Below are 21,493 nucleotides of genomic sequence, written 5' to 3'. Positions count from 1 at the left end.
TCTTCCACTCTTGTTCTTGGTTGTGATGTGTTTATAAAATGTAATTATCTATCTTGGTACAGTGGTTCCAACCAGCAGGGATGAGGGAAACATTTCTCAGAATTTTCTACAGTGTACTGATTAACTTGATCAACTGTAAAGTGAGGGACTGTGGAATAGATGTGTTCTACTGATTAATACAGAAGATAGGTGTGAAAAGGGTCTTCTATAACCTGGAAAAATGCTATCATCTCTGATTTAGTGAGATGAAAATTTTCTCTTCTCTGATGTTTTGCAATATTTAGACTAATTTTCACTGGATATTTTCCACAGTTATATCAAAGTGGGTTTGTATTAAACTAAATTAGACCTCAGTTTCTTCCATTTGAAGTGTTTAATAAAAACACAGTGACCTTGGCTGTGTCTAGGGACTCAGTCTGAACAGATGGACCTGTAATTCATTATCTGATTTGTTGACTCTAGAAGGCTCCTGATCAATGTTAAAAGAAATTGAGTTATACTTGCTACAGAAAGCATTTGTTAAACTAGATACTTTAGAAACTTTGTAGAGGGCAATTACTCTGTACTATTTCATGAATTACGTGGAAATAACCTATTATAATGAGTCATTATTTTAGTCTGATGGAGAAAAAAATAGAAGTGGAGCAATACACTAGGCTCAGCTCTGCATTTCTTTGATATTGAAGGGTTTTCTTTCCAGAAAATTTTCAGTAAGCTGGTACAGTTCATGAAAGGCCTAAATGCTCAGTTTAAAAACTGACTAATTAGCTGCTCTCAGATTTTACAGTGCAAAATTGCTAATGCCTTCAGCAGTCTGCAGCAGAAAATATGGTTAGCCTTAGAAACAGGTCTGCATTCACATAAAATATACAGAAGTAATAGCAAGCTGGCACTTACTATATGTAACATTTATTACTGAACACTTTATAGTTTGTATCTGAGTAGTAATCTTAGCTATCCTTGGTCTGCCTCACTTACACTTCTGGGTACTGTGTGAAAATACAGAGCACAGACACTGCAGCACTACTGGAATGAAGCCATCAGATAAGTGAATTGCCGTGGAGCAACACGGGCAACCATGTGTGTCACAGCTTTGAGTCAGAGGCACAGAGAGTAGTGATGCTGCTCTGGGCTTCCCCCTGCCTAGCTCAGCCCCTCAGCTTTCTCTTTGAGACTAATAGAAGTCCAGTCACCTGCAGCTCCCCAAGGGACTAGGGAAGTTAAAGATCTAAGTGATGGAGCAGGAGGATCTCATTGCATGCTAAAAGTAGTAGAGAGACTGAAATCAGCAGTTTCTGTGACATTTAAAAACTCAAATTCTTTTGAAAAATTCACATGGGGGAAAAAACTATTAAAAAAAATTAAAAATTAAAAAGCAAATTTATCTCAACTGCTAATATCTAAACTACAGGGGGAAAAAGCAGGTGAATATACACTGGTAATGTTGATGGGAGCAAAGAGGTTCTTTAAGGACCAATTTTGTCTGTGATTTCTCATGTGCGTGCAGGACTTGTGACAGTGGCAGACTGAGCAGGACTTTGTGAGCCCCAGCCTGATGCTTAGCTGTGATTACTGGTCTGGAACCCTCGAGACAAGGGACCTGCTTTACAGGGAGAATGGGTTATATTAATTTCCACCCCATGCAAATTTTATTTTCCCACCAGGCACCAAGTTAATGAGGCAAGAAGTGGTTGCCTCCCTCCTTAGAGCTGTGGGGGAAGCCACTCCATCCTCATGTGTTGGTGCCATGACTCCAGACACCACCATCAGTGTTAGCATTTCATTTGCCACAGCACAGTTATACAGAACACAAAAAAAAGAGGTGCTTGTATGTTTGTGAGATCTTAGGGAAATACAGTCAAAACCGTACCCAGTTCAGTTCATATATTAAACTAGAAAGCTATCAAACTATAATTATCTCAAACTATTCATAAGCTCATAAACAAGACCCCATTTAATAATTCTGAGTTTGAAACCATTATATCTTATATTACCCATATCCTTTCCCCACTTCTTTTTCTTAAGTCTTCTCCCACTTACCTGGAAGAACTCACTGACCAGAGTCCTTTGATTTTTTTTCCCCTCCAAACCAGTAACAATAGACCATTTCATGCATGAAATTTAAAATGCAAAGGCCAATTAACAGATCACATTTTCACTGAGTTTCAATCCAATGTCACTTAACATGACATTGTGAATTATAGCCTAGAGATGGAAATTAAAACTCATAAAAGTAGCTTCCCCAGTTTTTATCAATGGGTCATAGACTTTCTAGATGTTTAAACAAGTGTAATCTCTTTTCATGTTAAAATATATCCCTTTATAGAGGAAAAAAGCACATAAATAATCAATTTCATCTGATAATCAATAAATTTTATTGTATGAATAGGTAAAACTTGTGTACCCTACTGTACCAGACCAAAAGTCCATCTAGTCCTGAAACCCTGCCAAGGGCTAGATTTTTCTCAAGTATAGCATTATCCAAGAAATTCAATGCAGTTTCAGCAATGGAATCTCATTTTGAATTTACTTACAGGTTATTCCCAAAATTCAAACAAAAAATAGTTAGAAGAAATATAAATCACAAAGCTACTTATTTGACAAATACAAAACAAGAATGAAAATAGTAATTAATTGTAGAAATTAAGGCCTTCTCCATTTCAGGAAGAGATGTCTTATTCATATTTGAATAAAAAGAACAAATAATTGAAATTTTTATTTTGGCCTACTAATTAGTAAAAACTCCTAGTTTAAGGAGATTTTTAAAGAACTATGCCCACAGAGGAAAATTACAAAGGACATGCCAATGAGGAATGGCCTCCTTGTGCTGTTCTGCAGTGACTGGAGCTAAGCTGCTGTGCTCTGTGCTGAAGAGAGGAGCTTAGGAGTAACACTTGCACAACCAGGTTCATCCAAGTGAGGAGGCAGCACAGACTGGTCACGTAGTGGGCCAGTGTCTGCCATTTTCCAGCTGAGAAAAATTTACCTGATTCTTACGCTTTTTCCAGGAATGAGAACTGCAGAGAGGTATGGAAGCTCGAGGAGTCAGGCCCAGGACAAACATACCAAAAATATTTTTCTTGTGCATCAGTCCCTTGGAAGCCTACATTTCAGATGGTTATTCAAATTCAAACTACCCCATCTAGCAAGAGGTTTTAGGTTAATCACAAATGAGAGCAGCTTATCAGTAAATGCAAAGTGCAAAAGGAGAAAGAAATGGATGTCCCTGGATTTGGAGTGAGCCAAAACAGGAAAGCAGTTGTTCAGCTGCTGCCTCCCACTTCAGATCATTGCAGGAAACAGTACAGCCCTAATGAGAAAGGAACAAAAGGCTGCAAATCTCAGCCAGAGGCAGAAGGATTTCCCTGCACATGTAACCACTTAGCACTGCAGCTGTGCTGAAAACTTGTACCCCAAATTCAGTAAATATTAGCCTTGTCCCTTTCACATCTGAAAGAGAAATACCTGCACAGATGGCTGACAGCAGCATCCTGTGCTGCTGTAGAAGCTGAAGCAGAATTCTGAAGCAGAATTGCTGAAGCAATTCCCTTGTGCTGGTAGAGCAAGGGCTGCCTCACCATGGAAAGGGATTTACTGCTTCTTCTCCCATGTCTCTCCAGATGTGCTCCTGTCAGGGGCTGTTTACACACCAGCTCTGTGTGTAGTGTACTGCAATGTCACTTGGAAGCTTTCCCTGCTGATCTGGCTGAGCTGACAGTGTGCTGCAGGTGTTTCACACGGGAGCAGATGGGGAACACTGAGACCAAGAAGGGTTGCTTCTCACTCCACATCTCATTTTGCTCACAGTGGGACGCTACCTCTCCTTCCCCATCAGATGCATGGAGTTCTCTTTTCTAGTGCTTCCAGTATAGGTCCTGGGGAGTAGGACCTGCATTGGCAATAAAGAAACTTGAAAAAGGAACAGTTGAGGTTGCTTAGCAGAAAGGAAGATAATTAATCTTCTAAAAGGAAAAGACGTGATCTTTCTCTATCATACATTTCAACTCCAATGCCTGTAGACATTTCATATTGATTTCTTTTAAGCCACATATGTATGGAGGTTGTTGCTGACTTTTTTCCTGGATTATTTGAGGTATTAATGTCATGCTGCATAAATCAGTCAGTCAGCACAACTGTATTTAGCATCATCTGTACATAGCTTTACAATTTTGCCCCCTACATTTGCTAGAAGTAAAGCTGAAAACTCTGTGTCAAGCAGTTAGTATGTTCAAATAGGGACTGAATGCTGAGGCAAATTGATTTTATACTTTTAGATGTACTTGTCCACTCCAGCTGCTGTGCTGCCTTCTCATACTCTGACTCCCTTGTCAGGGTATGTGTGCCGGGTTGGCATCTGCATTATTAGTAAAATTCTTAAGTAGTTACAATTGTTATGTCCAAAGTGCACTAATACAGCCAAAAAATCCTAATCATCTTTAGAATTTAGCCATATGCTTCTAAATGTTGATGGCAGGAATATAATGAAAATATTAAGGATCTCCTTTTCATTATTCAGATAAACATTTGCTACTTCTGCTTTCCTCCCTTCTTCCAGTTTTCTTTAATCTCATTAGCACAGGAAACATCTTCATATGCTACAACTCTGAAAACTGCCATGTTAGATGCAGGTTCCCAAATGAAAATCTGGCTCATGGAAAAGAAATAGTTAGGCTCAGCTCTTAAATTATGACCCACAATGGATGATTCTTACATCAGTCTGTAAATTAAGTAAATCTCCTAGAAGCCATAATTATGAAACTCTACCACAGAGAGCTAAACCAAAAGTATACTCTGGAACAGAGTTTGAAAGGAATATTTTGTAAAGTGGAAAATAACAAGTCCCTGCAGATCTAATAAGAAGATGTGATAATTCTGTATCTGGGGCTGTGTATTAAAAGCTTATTTTCCTAATCAGAGAACTTAATATGATTCAGAATAAGCATTTAAGATCTCTTAAGGAGGGTGTGTCTTCTAAGCTGTCACTTTTCCAACTTTGTGATAAATTATAACTACTAAGGCGTGGAAAAAGACCATTTGTTGTTGTGTTTCAGATGGAGGTTTCTCTGAGGCAGGGAGGGCAGTTGAAGAAGGGGACCATCCAGAGAGTTCCTGATCACTGTAGGGCTTTGGAGAAAAAATATCCAAAAATCAGCAATATCCAGGGAGCAAGTTATGTACAACACAGAAAAAAATTTTCATGACATCTCACTGTGTCTCTAGGGGAAAATTCAAACAATATGTAGAAAATGATCACACAAATCAGAACAACTAATAGCTACTTTTTGGCCTGATTTTATGTCAGGACTTCCTCTTTTATGTGATAACATAATTAATTCCTGAGGTGCTAGAATTTGTTTATGGTCCATGTAGAAATTCCAGAAATTTTGAAACTCCTAAATAGTTGTTGCAAATAATAATAAAAAAATTATTTCATGGATTTTATACCACAACAACCGTTTATGCAGCTTTCCAGTGTAGTATTGAGCAAATTGTAAGTAATCGAGAACTCCTGGTTTTAATACTTTTTAATTAAGTGGGTTATGCAGTTCAGTACTAAAGGGAACTCATACATGTTTACAGAAAGTAGCCAGACTTGTACACCTGTGAACTTAAGTGCAAATAACCTAATGAAAAGTGAAGAGAAGCATATGTTCAATATTTTCTGAGATTATGTCTAGTACCAAAAGTCCTGAATTGTCTAACAAAATTGTCAAAAAAACATTAATCTCAGAAATGCTTTTAATGTTTTAAATTGTATTCCAAGGCCACATTACTGTTGAGGCTTTTTGACTATTTAAAAAGAAAAGATATCTTACTATAATAACTTACCTGCTGCTTTAGAGGAATACATAATTTAAGGGTTAGAAAATATCAAGAAGCTGTGAATTTAATATACGTAGAAAGTGGCAGATACAGGGAAGACAGAGTGCCAGGAAGGAGACTTTCCATCTTTCAAAGAAGTAGGTAATAATACTGTCAGGTGATATGGGGAACCTGATGGATGACCAGTTAACACAACAGCGCAAATCATGAGTTCCCTTTCAAATTATGTTGTAGGGGAAGTATTCATCCTAATTTGTTCAACTTGTATTTCACAGTACAAAGGATAAAATAGTTATTCTTCCTTTTATGAAGACCCACTCTGATATATTGCATTTGAGCGAATGCTCAAGACCAACTTACAGATCCCTGTGAGCTTAAATTTAATTGATAATGACAATAGACATTAAATTGTGTAATTCCACTGAGTTATAACACTGCAGATGACTTAACAATTTATTGATATGGCAGAATAAGTTCATTTACTGCAGAAAATTAAACATCTCTCCATGGTTACAGTACTTTTTACTGTATTCTCCTTGAAACCAGTTTGATATCTCTGAATTGGGCACTTAAAATGAACAATATAATAAATGTAAGTATTAAATATCTAACTGGTGAATTAGAGCCATTTTCTATTTAATGTTTTATGATATATTTGTGTTACATTGTCAGGGTATGCCTGTGATGTCAGCTTGCTGTGCCAGCTCTGCCTCTGTTGGATCAGAGCCACAGTAGGATGGCACTTGGAGAGTTAACTCCTTTTATGTGGCCGTAGGAGAGCTAATTCCTATTCTGTGGTTTTTATCTGGCTCAGATAAAGCTCAAATCTACCTGAAATATACCAGAGTGACATACCTTAGACCATCTTCATGCTGTAGACCTAGCTCTTGTGGGACAGTCATTACACCTTATGAAAAGAACTTGTTAAACAATTGAAACTACATCTTTGCAAAAGGAGGAATGATGAGGAAAACAACAATATGGAAATCAAACACCTTCAAGTGTTATGCAGTCACCTGACCAATGTTCCTTATAAATAGTAAATATGGTCTCAATAAACCTATAGCTGTGTTCATGGAAAAGCTGCTTTCCTACCTGTATGCAATCTGCCCCTTACTTTCTTACCTTAACTTGAAAGTAGCTCTTTTGTCCTCTGTGACAGAGCTACTGCAGTTTGCACATTCATCTTTGCAGCACAATGCACTCCTGCTTGTGGTAGCCTTCAAGTTCTGGGTGTGACTGACAGCAAAAACTTCAGCATCAGTTTCTCATCAGCCAAAACCATTGTTCAAAAATGGCCTTTAAATTTGCTGGCTTGTTCTGTGAAATAATCTGGCTGGCTGGCAGTGCAGATGTTTAAGTGTAAGGACTTCCTGTGGTTTAAGATTTGACAGACTCCAGTTGGTGCCCCTAGTTATTTGAGAATGATGTGGCAACACTGAGGTTGCTGATGAACAGGTTTGCAGTGATCATGCCTCTGTTTTCTGTTTTTGTTTTTTGTTTTTATCTTTTCCTCAGGGGAAATCGCTCACATCAAAGAGGTTAACCAGTCTAGTGCAGTCCTACTAAAAGGATCACCTTGTAGCATGGAAGCAGACTCAAATCATTATACATACTTTGTAGCTCACTGATTGCCTGACTCAGAGGACAGTAGAACAAGATGTTGCATGAGCAAGGACCTGACTTGTTTTCTTTTGTGTATACTAAGGCATTACAGACTCCGAGGGACTCTCTAGCCTTTCGATGCCTCCATTTCGAAAACTGTCTGCTCACTTCCTCCTTCATATCAAGCTGGATCTGTGTCTTTTTATTTTCTGCAAGCTCAAGTACAGTGAAAAAAAAGCTTCTGCTAGGCACAGTTTACTAAAAAAATACATCAATCAAAAACTGGAAGAAATGTAAAAAATGCATATATTAATAAATATACATATGGCATCACATTTATTGCACAATAAATTAGCACAGAAGGTTTCATTTCACTGATGTATTCACATTGAGAAAGAAAGCCTGTGTCTTTGTCTGTTGTCTGTATATTCTCTGTTAATGTTTCTTGCATTTATTTTTATACCATATTTAAAAAAAGAACACCTTTTACTCCAGATGTATTAAAGTTGATCCTTTCTCTGTAAATTTGTGTATGTTTATATTGTTGTTTTATCTTTCATTAAAAGATGCAGAATCTCTTTCCTTTGGGAAGTTTGAGATTTTAATATTGAATCTGAAGATTAGTCAAGAGCAAAATGATCCCCGAAAGATACACACCTTGTGCTTTCTAAAAAGAGACATGAAATGGCATTTTCTTTCTCTCAGTGACACCTAATCAAACACACTTTATTGATAATCATTTACTTTTTCTTTTCTTTTTATCAAGCTAGCAGCAGAGGGACCTTGCCCGCTTGCTCATCATCGCATGAGCAAACCTTTCTTTAAGGCAGGCCCGTTCTGTAACAGTGCAGCCTGCACAGTGATTCAGTCACTACCCCAGACCGGATGGACTGGACTGCACTTCCTTAGGAATGGACATGAACATAGCTGCCTGAGAACACAAGAGTACACTTGCTAAATAGGACGGACAGTGCTTCTTTCTCCTTGCTGTCACTTGCGACGCAAGGCAACATTTTAAGCTGAAAAGGTAGTGGTTTTGGAGTGCTAAGTATGCGGTCTGTGGACTAAACCTCTGGTAGCAATGCAGGAGCAAGCTGTCATTTTAATTCCAGGGCTCTGTTTGGGGATGCTGTTTTGTGTCCACTGTTGAGCTTAGTCACACACAGACCTGTTGACATATTTATGAGTGTGTGTTGATGTTGCCCATGAGACAGTAGATATGGAGCTCCTGAAGCTAATCTGAACTGGAAAGAGAAATCTGCTTGGCCTAAGAAACAACACTGTTGACTGATAGAGGTGATATAAGGATAGTATGACAGAATCTCAGAGTAGAAAAAAAAGGGTGGGAACTAAGTCAAATGACAAAATGCTGATACCTCCAGGGCATCGTAGGGTGCACATGACAAACAAGCCTTTTTAGCAATGCATAGAATAGATGCAGGACAGCCAACTTTACTACCATCTGTCATGCTGACTTTGGTTTGATATTGAGAATCTTTCTGGGGACTATGAATCCTAAACACACACACACAAAGTGGGTTGGAAATAGATAAAAGGAGACAATCAACTTGAATGCCTTAATACCAGAGACATCTCATTGAGCATTGTAAAACCACCTGCATTGGTGCCATTAGGGACAAGACTGTTGCACACAGCAGCTCTGGGCAGAAAGGACCTGAGCTGCCTTCTGCAGGGAGCACTCACTTCTGCACTGGCTCTGTCAGTAGCCTGATGCAGCCATAACCAGGAATGCAGCATCTTTAAAGAGGCAGTCTGAGTGAACCCAGTACAAAATGTATTACAAATCCATGAATGGCTGCTCCCCATATTCTACTCAGTTGAGGTTTTTTGAGATTTGGGATTTCTGTTTGTTCATTGTTTTCAAATGCCACTGTGTTTCCGGTTTCTAGCTAGGATGACAATTACTGCTTTAAAGTGTCTCTGTTTTTGTTAGCACAATTCTACTAAGCTTTTATGGAAATATCCCATCAGAGCTGGGCCCTATCAAGATCTTAGCAAGAGGTCCATGCAGATCAACTCAAAATATTCACAAACTTGGGAGGTCAGATGATTTTTAGTAAGTAGCTACACTGAATCACAGATTTTAAACTGTGAGATTTAATTTTACCACAGAAATGTGAGCTCTGAGACATGAGCCTGGAGCCAGGCAATCCACAGAAATCTGAGCTCTGCTTCACTTCTCACTGCCAAATAGCGATATTTATTTCCAAACTCCTGCTGCCACCAATTGCATCAACTGGTATATTGCCTCCTTTGCCTTAGTAGTTAACTAATTAGATACCACTATCTGCTTCAAAGAATCACTGCCTTCAAATACCTAATGTTTCAAATTCAAGCATTAAGCATTTCATGCAACTTCACTCTATGAAATTTTGGTTTTTTTCCAAATCACTTTGCAACACCAACTGGTCTATAAAAAGTCATGGAGCATTTGTGTTCCTGAACCCATTCTGTACTTTTTCTAGTTCTTTCCTGTCATGGTTTAACTCCAGCTGGCATCTAAGTACCATGCAGCTACTTATTCACTCCTCCCTACCTCCAGTGGGACTGGGAGGAAAAGAGGAAAAAGTAAAACTCATGGGTTAAGATAAGAAAAATTTAATCATTGGAACTATTTATATTAATAACAGTAATCTTAATGAAAATGAGAGCAAGAGAGGAAGAGGAAGAAATAAAACCTTCCAACCAAAACAGACAAATTATACACATAGCAATTGCTCACCACCCACTGACCAATGCTCAGCCCTCCGAACAACGATCAGCTCCTCTTGACCAACTACTCCAGTTTCTATACTGAGCATGGTTCCATGGTATGGAATATCCCTTTGGCCAGGTCAGGTCAGCTGTCCTCAGGATGCTTTCTCTCAGCTTCTTGTGCTCCCTGGCAGAACAGGGGAAACTGGAAAGTCCTTCCCTTAGGGTCAGACCTGTTCCACTACACCGAAAGCATGAGTGTCTTACCAGCAGTATTCTTATGCTAAATGCAAACCACAGCACTGCACCAGCTACTAGGAAGAAAGTGAAATCTATCCCAGCCAAATCCAGGACATTTCCTTTCAAGAAATATGAAGTCTGTATTGAATAGCTGTCTCTCCTTTTATTTGCGCAGGATTTAACATGATGTCTCTAAAGTAAAACCAGGCATTACTAATAAGGATTTCAAAGTAGTCAGGGAGCTAAGGTTGTGTTAAGGTTTCATTTGAGCTTGTGCCAAGTGATACAACTCTACTGTTACATATGAGTGAACTTGGCCCAAACAAAATTAATCCTACTACTAGAGGATTTTTAAAAGGTTTGTCTACAATCTTCTGACACTTTCCCTCATCACTGTCATCAGACAGTGGGTGATACAATGTGATACAATACTGGGACTGGAAACTCCATGCAGGCACAAACTTCTTTTTGCTTCCCCACAGAGAAAAGCTAAATTTGTGTTTCCAAATTTATACAAAGAATTAAGATTATCTCAGATAAAGGCATGCTTGTACAATAACCGAACAGTTGCAGTATGACTTTTGTTACACAAAAATTTACCAATTAAGAATGTCAGTGAGGCTGCAAATCTCCTGAGGAAAATGAACTAAGAGAGAAAATCACTCTGAAGGGGCCATATTTCTTGTCTTCTAGGGAAAAGCCATCAGTGCCTCCTGGCTCTGATTTATTAAAGAAATATGGATATTAATCTAGTACCAATATCCAACTGTGATGGACAAAAACTCCCTAACAGTTTAAAGTTAGAAAGTGTATGTTTATTGCAACGCCGGGCAGTGTGCAGGATAACTCTCAAATACACACTGCGCCTTTCCAATGATTACAGAGTCCTTTTATCCATACAAGTATTGAATACTCAAAATACAAATACATATTCATCATTTTGGTACATCCCATTCCTTGCTTCGTATGCTAATCATTTCAAAAGCTATTAAATCATGCGTAGTTTGTTCCTTGAAATGGGTCGGTGGTCCCTTTCATGGGGAGGGGTCCCAAAATGAGGAAGTAAATAAAGTCTTCCTCATTCTGACCTTTCTACCTTTTCAATGCAAATATGACAAATGAACTCTTGGTAGAACTCCCATTCCCTCTCTTCAGTTGGTTTCAGAACAGAGGAGGCCCACAATTGTCTTATGTTCCTAAAAGCTATTTGTCAGTTTCTATATTCTTCATTATAAACCCAGCTAACTAAACACTGTGTTGACAAGCAATCAATTATTAGTTAACTACTAACTCTTAACTTCATCAAGGCCTACTCATTTATTTTAATTAACTCTAGTAAGGCTTATCTCTAACTAAAATCTTAGGTCCTCTAAAATCTCTAAATTCCTTAAAGTTTGTTTTACTCTGCCCAAGAAGCTTAAAACCCCCATGTGAGATATTAATTGTAATATTCCTTAAAACAACTGGTTGGAGCTTGAAACTTTCATCTGAGAGTTGGGGTTCATCAGTCTCTTTCCCCAAATATCCTTGTACGTAAAACAGCTCTAAAGCCTACAGGATAAAGTGTTTGATGGTGCTGCTACACACTTCAGATGGTTTTGTGCTCACAGATCAGCCTGTAAAGGAAAATGGCTGGTGGGAGAGGCAGAAGATACCCTGGCACCTACCTGACAACAGCAATATTCACCCATTCTTCTGCAAGAAGCAAGTAAAAACAGTCCTTCAACTCTAGAAAACCAAAGAGGGAGAAAAAGGGCCTTACCACAGGGATGAGATAAATTGCAAAATGCTGAGCCAAAACAGTAGTGGAGACCAGCCAAAAACTAATGAGTTGAAGGTGAACACAGGACTAAGGAATGGGAATTAATTGTGGTGACCAGAACAGAACTGACAAGGGAGGAGAACTGGAGAGCTGAATAATTAGGAGCAAGAGAGAAAGGCAGAATGCAGCTGGTGGATTGCCAGCCTGTTGGCCGCAGCCATGCTGAGCTGGAATTAAAACCTGAAAAATCAGGCAAGATCAACTGTGACTGGCACCTTAAAACCCAACAGCAACATCTTTTTCATCTAGAAAGCAATACTGTATAATAATAAAATATCTGGGGTTGCCTTTTTCAAATTTCTCGAGACATAAATGCCAGATAGCCTCCTAAGAAATAAAAAATAGGAGGGCAACAACCAGTTCCAGAAAACAAGACCTGTAGGAATTAATTTAGGATGTTTTTTATAAAAAAAAAAAAAAAAAAAAACAAAAAAAAAAAAACCAAAGGAGGTCATCAAAGAGAGAAAGGCTGTTTATGCTATGTAGCTGGAACTAGGAGTTGGAAAAGCCGGAGATTTACTTGTGGCTCTTCCAATTATTTATTTTTATGCATGGTGAATAACAGTTCTTTGAATTTAGATTTTAAAACTGACATTTTTGTAATGTCTTTTCTAGCTAAAGATATCATGCATAGGACTAACACTGCACTTATTATAGTAGGTGCATAACACTGGACTTATAATAACAGAGCCTAAAGCATAGGATTTTTGCTAAAAGAATTTTAATAGCTACAGAGATTAAAAAAAAAAAAGGTTTAATCCCAATATGTTCAAGGGAAATTATCAACAAATTATTTGAACATATTCTGTGTCCACAATTAATTTAAGCAAGTTGCTAAGTGATTGTGACTCACACCAGTCTGCCTTTTGATCTGACTATGCTGAACAGATTGCTTCTTTTTCCTGTGAATTGAAGATATGCTGAAGTCCCAATATTAAAGAGGTGGAGGGGAAGAGAGGATGAGTTCTCTGCGGCTGGATTCCCCTCCTCATGCTGATGCAGACTGTGGAGTCCTCAAGTGGCATTGAAAGTGTTTTGTTTGTATATATATTGACTTGAGGGCTGCAGAGTCTCTCCAGGCAGTCTGAAACTACAAAGTTTTTTTTCCCTAATATCTAAACAGAATCTTCCTTGCTTTGATTTATCCCTTTATTTTTGACCAGGCTGCTGCACTCACTACAATAATATGTTCCTAACATGAATGGACATTGCAACATCACAGCCTCCTTTGGTTTTCTTACTGGTTTTCTCTGAAGTGTTGAGTGACTTTATTGCTCTCCTCTGGGCCAGGGGTTATTATGAATTTCTTGGAGATGATGCTTGCAGGACTCCCACCAGGGTTTTACAGGAGGAGTTCAGAGGATTGTTGTTGTACTTCTGCCCATATACACAACTACAGGACTTGCTCATTTTGTAGTAGATGGCCTCTACTTGAACTTTGCCATTTTATGTGGCAAATTATCCTGATCTTGTGCAGTCCAGCACAGATAGTTGCTCCCCTTTGTGTGTAGCTGACTCTTCTTGGGTCAGTGAGGAGCCTTGAGTTGTCTCTTGAATAGCATTGTCTTTTTTCAGATCATCTTTCTCTTTTCCCAAGATCTTTTTTTATCATTATTATTTTTTTATTACATCTGTGCACTACTAGCAGTCCTTTTCTCTGGCAGAATCTTTATGTGAGAGTGAGGAATCTGCTGGCCTGCTTTTTTAACACAAACACTTGAATTAGAATGAGTACCATCATCACTATTTGCTGTAAGGGATCTGTATGTGTAAATTGCAAAGAAAAAATTGTCCAGATAATAAACTCTGAGAACCTGCTCAAATGCTAGATGATAGTCCTTATTTACAAGTGTGGACATGGACAGTAAATATCAAACAATATTAAGACACGATGGTAAATGTTACCTTGTTAGTGGCATTTGCACAATTTTTATTGTACTTTGCTCCCAAAATATATTCTGCTGCATTCACCTTCATTGGCTTTCTTTTTGATTTGACTAGATTTTGAAATATCTTGTTAGATTCATCACAGATCTTTCAAAGGGGGTACTATTTCCCACCCTTCCTCTTAACCTGGCAGCTGCTCCTTCAGTGTGGATATCACATAAATGAGGCATTTCATTATGCACATTATCTGTTCCACCTTTTTATTTTTGTACCCCTTTCATTTTTAAAAGCTGAGTGGCAATGACATATTTAATGTGACTTACTTTTCTACCTTTTTTGCTGAGAGGAATGTATAACCCAAAATCTATGAACTTTTTTGAGTTCATCTCTTTTGATGTACTGTTCTTTAGACAACTTTTCTTTTATACTCTCTTTCTTTTCTCCCCCTCCTCATCAGTAACATCTTTTTTTAGGATTCTTCATCTTTTATGTTTTTTTTTCCTTTGTTCCTCTGATTCTTGCTCTATTGATCTCTCCCACATGGTCTTACGGTGCCCACTAATGCTCTCTATACTTACCTTCTCTGTTTTATCCTGCTTGGAACTAAAACAAATTAGAAAAAAAAAAAAACCAAAACAAAACAGAAAGAATTAAAAGAAAGGCAGATTAGCAATAGGGCAGGAGCTGATGCACAATGTGCCTTTGACTGTGTCCTGATCTCAGGAGACCATCCTTCCCCCAGCAGTCTGCCTCTTTCCTTCCCCACCCTGCTCCCAGGAGCTCTCCACTCCTCCTACAGCCACTGCTCCCCCAGGGTGAAGGGAAAGGGGCATGGGGCAATGTCCTGGGGAGGAGGGTGCCTGTGCACGGCAGGGATATCCATCCTCACTGCTGGGGAGGTGTCTCTGGGAACCTCAGGAGATACAAGGGAGGTCAGTTATTCCTTTGCTTAGGTGAATGGAGACGGACAAAAAGTGTCATTCCTCTGGTGCCCCGGACTGATGGAAGGAAGGGGGTGGGTACTGGGGCCATTCACTCCCAGCATCACAATTTGGAACAAGTAAGGAACTTGAGCTTCTTCCATGGTAAGAGTGAGGTGAGGATGTCCACAGAGTGATGCAGAATGTCTCTATCTGTTATCAAAGAAAGTGTCTGTGGGAGGCAGGAATAAAGATTAAAGCTCAAGACTAGGAAATATTTCTAAGTCCTGGTCCATACAGGTCTGGGTGGTAGCTCCAGTGACACCAGTGAACAGGCCTGTGGAAGGTCATGTTGTGCCTACATCACAGATAAAATGTTTTTGGGGAGGAGGCACAAATGTGGAATTTCATCAACGGATAGAGTAAACTGCTGATACAGTTCAGACATTTAGATAGATATGCTCAACTAATGAGGGAATCAGCTTCCACAAAGTTGTTTTTAGGGAGCTGTTAAGTTTTTAATTCCTAAGTCATTTTGGGTGACTCCATTTCTCCTTCCTCCATCCCTTCCAAAGCAGTTCAGCAACCTTTCTTGACTAGCAAGGTTTTGCCTTATCTCTCTTCCCTTGATTTCCTTCTCAGCTGTTTTCCTAATCCTTTTCTGACAGTGTAGGAGACTCCAGCCATAAGGGAGTAGCTAAAGCTGCTCTCCCACCAGTGCATTTGTGTGCAGAGGGGAATTTTCACTTCCATCTTTATTTTTGTCCTGTAAGGAGAAAATTGAAATATTAGACTTCCACTTTTTTCCCAAGGGTTTCTTCCCAGTGCATTCCCATCATACAGACCCATATCATCTATCTTTTCTGTATACTTGTAGTATTGGGAAAAAAATGACAGGTCCCACCCCCAACCAACTAAGAAAACAAGCATGGAAGATATGATTTTTAGATACCTCTTCTGCTGCTGGTCAGAGCTAAGTGGAACAAGAGAAAAAATACTTTCTCAAACCTTATTGCTGTATTTTTAAAACTGTACTCTGGGATTCCCATCTGCAAGGAGTACTGTGTTTTTCCTGCCCCAAAACATACTTCCACTGAAATCAGAGATGTGAAACCTTTCAGACTAGCTTTAAAATACACTTACCCTTTGTTCCTAAAATTGTGCTTGCTAGCTGGATGTCACTGGTGGAATCCCTTTGGTACATTAGGGTGGGCTAGTAGGGTGGATTTGGGGTTTTTTATTGAAAGATGGTTTGGATTTTTCCTGCTTCTTCTCTCACTCCAAACTACAGGATGTGCTGGGAATGCACCTTTGTCTCTAGAAAGCTTTGGAAGACAACATCTTTCCACAGAAAGCATGGACTAGGTGGAGGGGCTATGATTATTTTGTGTCTTTTAATAAGAAAGGAAAGAGCAAGTGTTTACAGGCCAGAAGACTTCAAGGAATATAAGAGAGAGAAGTGATACAAATAACAAAGCCAGCTGCTTTTATTGTACATCTAAATAAAGATTTTTTAATATGTTACCCTCATAGCACAGTGAAGGGGAAAAGAAAAAAAAAAGCAAGAAAGAGGAGACAAGAAAATACCTTTCCATGCCCAATGTGGTTAAGATGTCTGATGTTGCCTGGAGAAGCTTCATCCTTTTCAGATCCTGAGAGCTTCTGCATCAGGATGGAGGTCATTACTCCTCATTACTGAGGCCTTGCCATCTTGTGCATACAGCAGCAGCTCTACCAGAGAAAATCTGTCTGCAGCAGTCAGCATCAGTCCTTCATGTAACACAGAAATGACTTTTTTTAGCAACTCCATCCCCTGCATAGTCCTATATTTCTGTTTTATAGGTACTGACATGGTAGGACCTGCATGGCCAGTGTATTAGCACTGATCTGCTGCACTGCTGCTGCAGTTTCCTGCAAAGGAAAACTGTGTAATCTGAATGGTACGACTATGAATTGTGTAATGCTTGCTACAAAAAAAATATTCATTAGAGAAATTTACTGATGGGACTATTTTGGTATTCACTATAACCCATTATTTGAGAAAACAAAATAGAGCATAAAATCAGAAACAAAGGAAGGAAGTCAAAGCAATTTTCTTTACCACAGTAGAGCAAATTAGTTAGGTGTTATAAAAAGCCCGGTGATTTATTTATTTTTTTATTTCCTTTTTCCTTCTGTAGTCCTGTAGTGATCATATACCTCTTTTTTCTATTTGACGTTTTTGGTTTTCTTTCACGCTGAGTCTTGCTGATGTGTGTGCTGACAACTGATCGATATTCATCGGAAACAAATAAACCCGATATTCCGCTCCTCCTCTAAACCCTCCGCTGCGGCGATGGTTGGAAGCGGCCGTGCAGCAATTTCGAGCTTCTCTCTCAGCATCAGCACCCGAGAGCTTTGCCGGCTGTGCGCGGCTCGGGCGCCGCAGGCTGTCCCCGCCGGGCGGGTGGCGGGGCAGCAGTGACACCTGCGGGTGCGCGCAGGAACCGCGCCCGCGCCGCTCCCACCCCACCGGGATGCTGGTTCGGCCAGGGAACAGCAGCACCCCGCGAGTGCGCAGTGCCTCTGAGACCGTGCTCACACCAACGCTCCCTGTCCCCTCCCCTGGCCGGGGACACATGAAGCACCTTCTGTCGTATCCCAACAGAAAGACCGTGGAAGGTTACATAAGAGGAGACCGTCTGCTTTTAAGAGGATCCCTGGGAACCAGTGTCGCTGCACTACATGAGTGCCTTCCAGGATGTTGGGGTTTTATCAAGATATATTTGGTTTGTCAGGAACTTACTTCAGTAGCCAGTAGCACTTGGTTTAAGAAGAAAAAATCAGAGTGCTGTGCAACCAAATATAAAGTACCTCCAAAGGAAGAAGTAATAGTGACAGCCACGGAGCAAAGCCAGTACAGCAAGGTCTGATTCGACTCTGGAGACATGCAGAGGCTTAGGGCTGATGGAAAAAGCAGTTCTACTTCTACTAGTATAATGCCCCCAGCAAAGACTGCCCCCCTTCCAGCTGACTGCCCACAGGGAAGGGGAGTTTGGAAGTAATGCATGGGAGCACGTAGTTGTTCCTGTGTTCCTCCAGGGCACTGAGATTTTGGACCTATGATCTATAAGCAAACAAGCTGTTCAGAAGGAAATCCATTGCCTTCTGATTTTAGGGAGAACCTCTTGACAAAGCCAAAATATAATTGGTTAACAGCTGTCAGACTGCAGCAGTATGGTCTGTATTGCTCTCCACGCTTCATTTGTTCTTCATTTGTTCATTTCTGTATCTTGTTAAGAATGAGAAACCAAATCTAAAATCTGTGCTTGATTTTCCTGGACTTCCACCTGCGCAGCTGCATTGATTTTGGTCTTTTCTGCTCTTCTCCAGACCCCCTACTGCCTCTGATGAGATTGCTGAGAAACTCTGACTCTGTATTTCAACCTTTTTTAATCTCTTTTTTTTTACATATATATCCCATTCCAGTTTTACCAAAGAACCTGTGCTCTGCCTGTAAGGACAGCAGGCAACCTAACAACCGCAGACACTGAACCATTTTAGGGAAGTTTTTCTGTTGAGAATCATGTATAAGGAGGACCTACTCTCCAGTTTTGAAAGCTGGAGGATGAAAGAAATACTTTCTCTCCATTAGTAATAGAGAACTAACCTTCATAACATAATGTTTAATGAAAAATACTTTAGGTATTTGTATGTAATATTGTTTTATGTCTTGAGTTGATACCATGGGAAAAGATTGTCCTGGCTTTAGGGGATGGGGAGAAAATTTGTCTTTGCTTGGATATATAGCACTACCCTTTGGGATGGTGTCATTTGATAATTCCTGCCACATGTTCTTATGAGTAGGATGTTTTTGTTTCCTTACTGTGTCTCCCCTCAAGTCCTGCTGGGTAATATTTCAGATGGTCACGGTCAGAAAAGGCATGTGACAACTTTCAGATGTTCAAATAATCAAAGCGATCTGCAGATCTAAGGGAGCACACCAACAAACAAATGGAGGATAACTTGAAGGGCTGCAGTCTAGGTGGGGGGTCACATTAAGAGGTGGTGTAGGAGGCTGAAGGATAGTCTTTTATTATCTGGAGAATTCACTGATGTCTAGATCATTTACTAAAAATGAGGTAGTCTGATGATGTGGCTGGGCAGGCAGTAAAAACCTAAAACATGGGGTCTGGTTGTGGTTTTCCCACAGCTTGGAGCAGAGCTGGCTTCCCCGGGAGTGAGGAAGGCTCTCATAGTGCGTCATAGCTCTGAGCTGAGCTAGTCTCTGGGCTCCAGCTTGTGTGATGCATCCGAGACTAAGAAATGCCCTGCTGTCATCCACACCATCACGGCATCTGGGGCTACATCCTTGCTGAGCTGGTGGTGCCTGAGACAGTGCTGTGTTCAACTGAGAGAGAGGAGGGCACATCTCAGCTCAGAGAAACCTGTGTGTTTCTGTTTTGCTCCAACCTGGCTTGTATAGGCACCTTGTATAGGCAGCTTTTAGATTTGGTTTGGGTACTAATAGCTAGTTCTAAGCTGAGTTTGGGGAGCCCTTAATCAAAGCCCTTCATCACTCCAGGTGACTTTTGTTAGTCTATCCTCCCAGCTTTATAGAAACAGACAAGACAAAAATGTGCGGTGGGACAGAGCAATCCTCTTTGGGAATGTAGAACCATTCATCATCAAGATTTAAAGAGCTCATATTAGTCACTGGCAACCTGGTATTTGTAGAGGCGAATGTGCATGACTGTGGTGCGGTGTGTGCGGCAAGGAACATCAGGATGGAGGATGCATATTGCTTCTGTGACACAGACTGAACAGTCCTGTCCCTGGTCACAGGAGGGACAATGTTCACTCCCCACAGGATCCTACAGCAAGTTTCCCAGTGCCTTTTTGTACCCTGGCATTTGATGTCACAGTGCCTGCACTGCTGACACATCCTTTGAAACAGATGTTCTCTGCATGTGCCCGCTCTGTGTGCAACTGGCACAGGTCTGCTGGAAGATTACTTCCAAATCCTTCCAGTGATGGAAAGGGGCAGGCAGTATTACTCTACTATTTCTAATACTACTAATTTGTTTGGAAACACTGCTAGCTCAAAACCTGGCTCAACTGCTGATGAAGAAGGGAAGATTTTCTCCTGTCAAGAGAGCTTCTAGGGTTTTGAGCTGATGCTTTTGAAGCATAACTATTTGGGACATTGCTACCAACTGTTCTTTTCCCTTGGTAATAAGGCTTTATATGACATTTTGTGCAATTCTATATGGGTCTTTTACTGCTTGGGAGGTAATGGTGTAGTGTGCTAGAAAATTCAGTGCCACTCAAGGAAAAGGAACAACTTTGTGACAGATTGTCCATCATCAATGGCTGCTTTTGTCAACTGGCTTCTCTATATGGCATTCCTGAAGCACCTGGAGAATTTCTGACAAAATTTCTTTAGTTTTGTGCAAAGAATACTTTTGTATGTACATGGAAGGGGAAAGACCAATACACTGCTCTCCTGGAGAATCAGACTGGTGTCTGGGTGCTTGGAGGGGCCTTAGCCTGAGGAGGGCATTGGTAGCAGCGGCAGGGGCTTGGAAGAGACACACCACAACATGGGCAAACACACAAAAGTGAGGAGGATTCTGCAATGCATGAGAGCACTGGTACCTGAATGTGCTGCAGGAAAATGGTGGCCATGAAGAATTAGGTCTGGATCATATGACAGATATTTATTGTGACAGCTCACCTCTGTCCTGATGCGTGTTCATAAGACTGAGCTAACAAGGTCATCTTATGCAGTAAACTCTGAAAATATTGGAGGCCTGTATTATTCTACTAGCTGGGACATCGACAGCACATGCTTCCATCATTAATAATGTGGTTGTCAAGACTGCAAGCTCTTTGCCTATGTCCACAGGGAAAGATATAACTATGTATGTATGGTATATTAAAAATGGAAACCATTCATTGCGCTGGAAGCCAACTCAAAAAGGACAGATGGGGAGACATGATAAGGGAAATAAAGCTACTACAAACCAGAAAACTGTGGGGGAAACAAACTAAGTGGCCTCTATCTACCAACTACCCATCTGTTGGTCATCCAACAATCTCTCTACTAGCTACATATTTGGATGTTACTATTTAAAAAACAGACAAGGGAGCAGCATATGGAGGTCTGGCTGGGACAAGAGGAGAGTCTAAAGGACCTTTTTACTGGCTGGTAAATTCATGCCTGGCCTCCCTTCAAGATTTCATAGTTTAGAAAGAATTTCATTTTGTTCTTCAAAAGATGCGTCAGTCTGTTCTGGATTAAGAAGACAATATGCCTTCCACATTTACTCCCCCTGCAAAAACTGATTTTTGGAGGATTTACTAGTCATTTTGTTTCAGACACATTTCTTAACAAGTTGGCTTTCTTTGTAGTTAAACTTAAATTCTGCCCTTCCTGAATCCTATAAGGCTTGCTATGTGGTGTTTGTCCTTTCATGGTCAGTACTGATACATACTCGCT

At 40.1% G+C, this 21,493-nt stretch overlaps 1 protein-coding gene across 9 annotated transcripts in view; it reads left to right on the top strand.

Annotated features, from left to right (window-relative positions):
- RGS7 (regulator of G protein signaling 7) overlaps positions 1-21,493 on the top strand; it is a 237,837-nt gene that overhangs the window by 211,693 nt on the left and 4,651 nt on the right. For 4 of the 9 annotated variants that reach the window (XR_008429773.1, XM_053937365.1, XM_053937367.1 and 1 more), the window contains one exon: positions 7,342-7,624. The exons of 1 other annotated variant lie outside the window; for it this stretch is intronic. Coding sequence is in view for 3 of the 8 variants with exons in the window: in XM_053937368.1 (XP_053793343.1) it covers positions 7,342-7,392 (51 nt within the window). In the remaining 5 variants the exon portion in view is untranslated. Of the gene's footprint in view, positions 1-7,341; positions 8,010-21,493 lie in introns of those variants that run through there. 4 more of the 9 variants (XM_053937362.1, XM_053937364.1, XR_008429774.1 and 1 more) reach the window with 3 other exon arrangements.

Source organism: Vidua chalybeata, chromosome 3, assembly GCF_026979565.1.
Source record: "Vidua chalybeata isolate OUT-0048 chromosome 3, bVidCha1 merged haplotype, whole genome shotgun sequence".
Lineage (NCBI taxonomy): Eukaryota > Metazoa > Chordata > Aves > Passeriformes > Viduidae > Vidua > Vidua chalybeata.
Note: the sequence above shows the minus strand (reverse complement) of the source record. Positions and strands in the feature narration are given on the sequence as shown.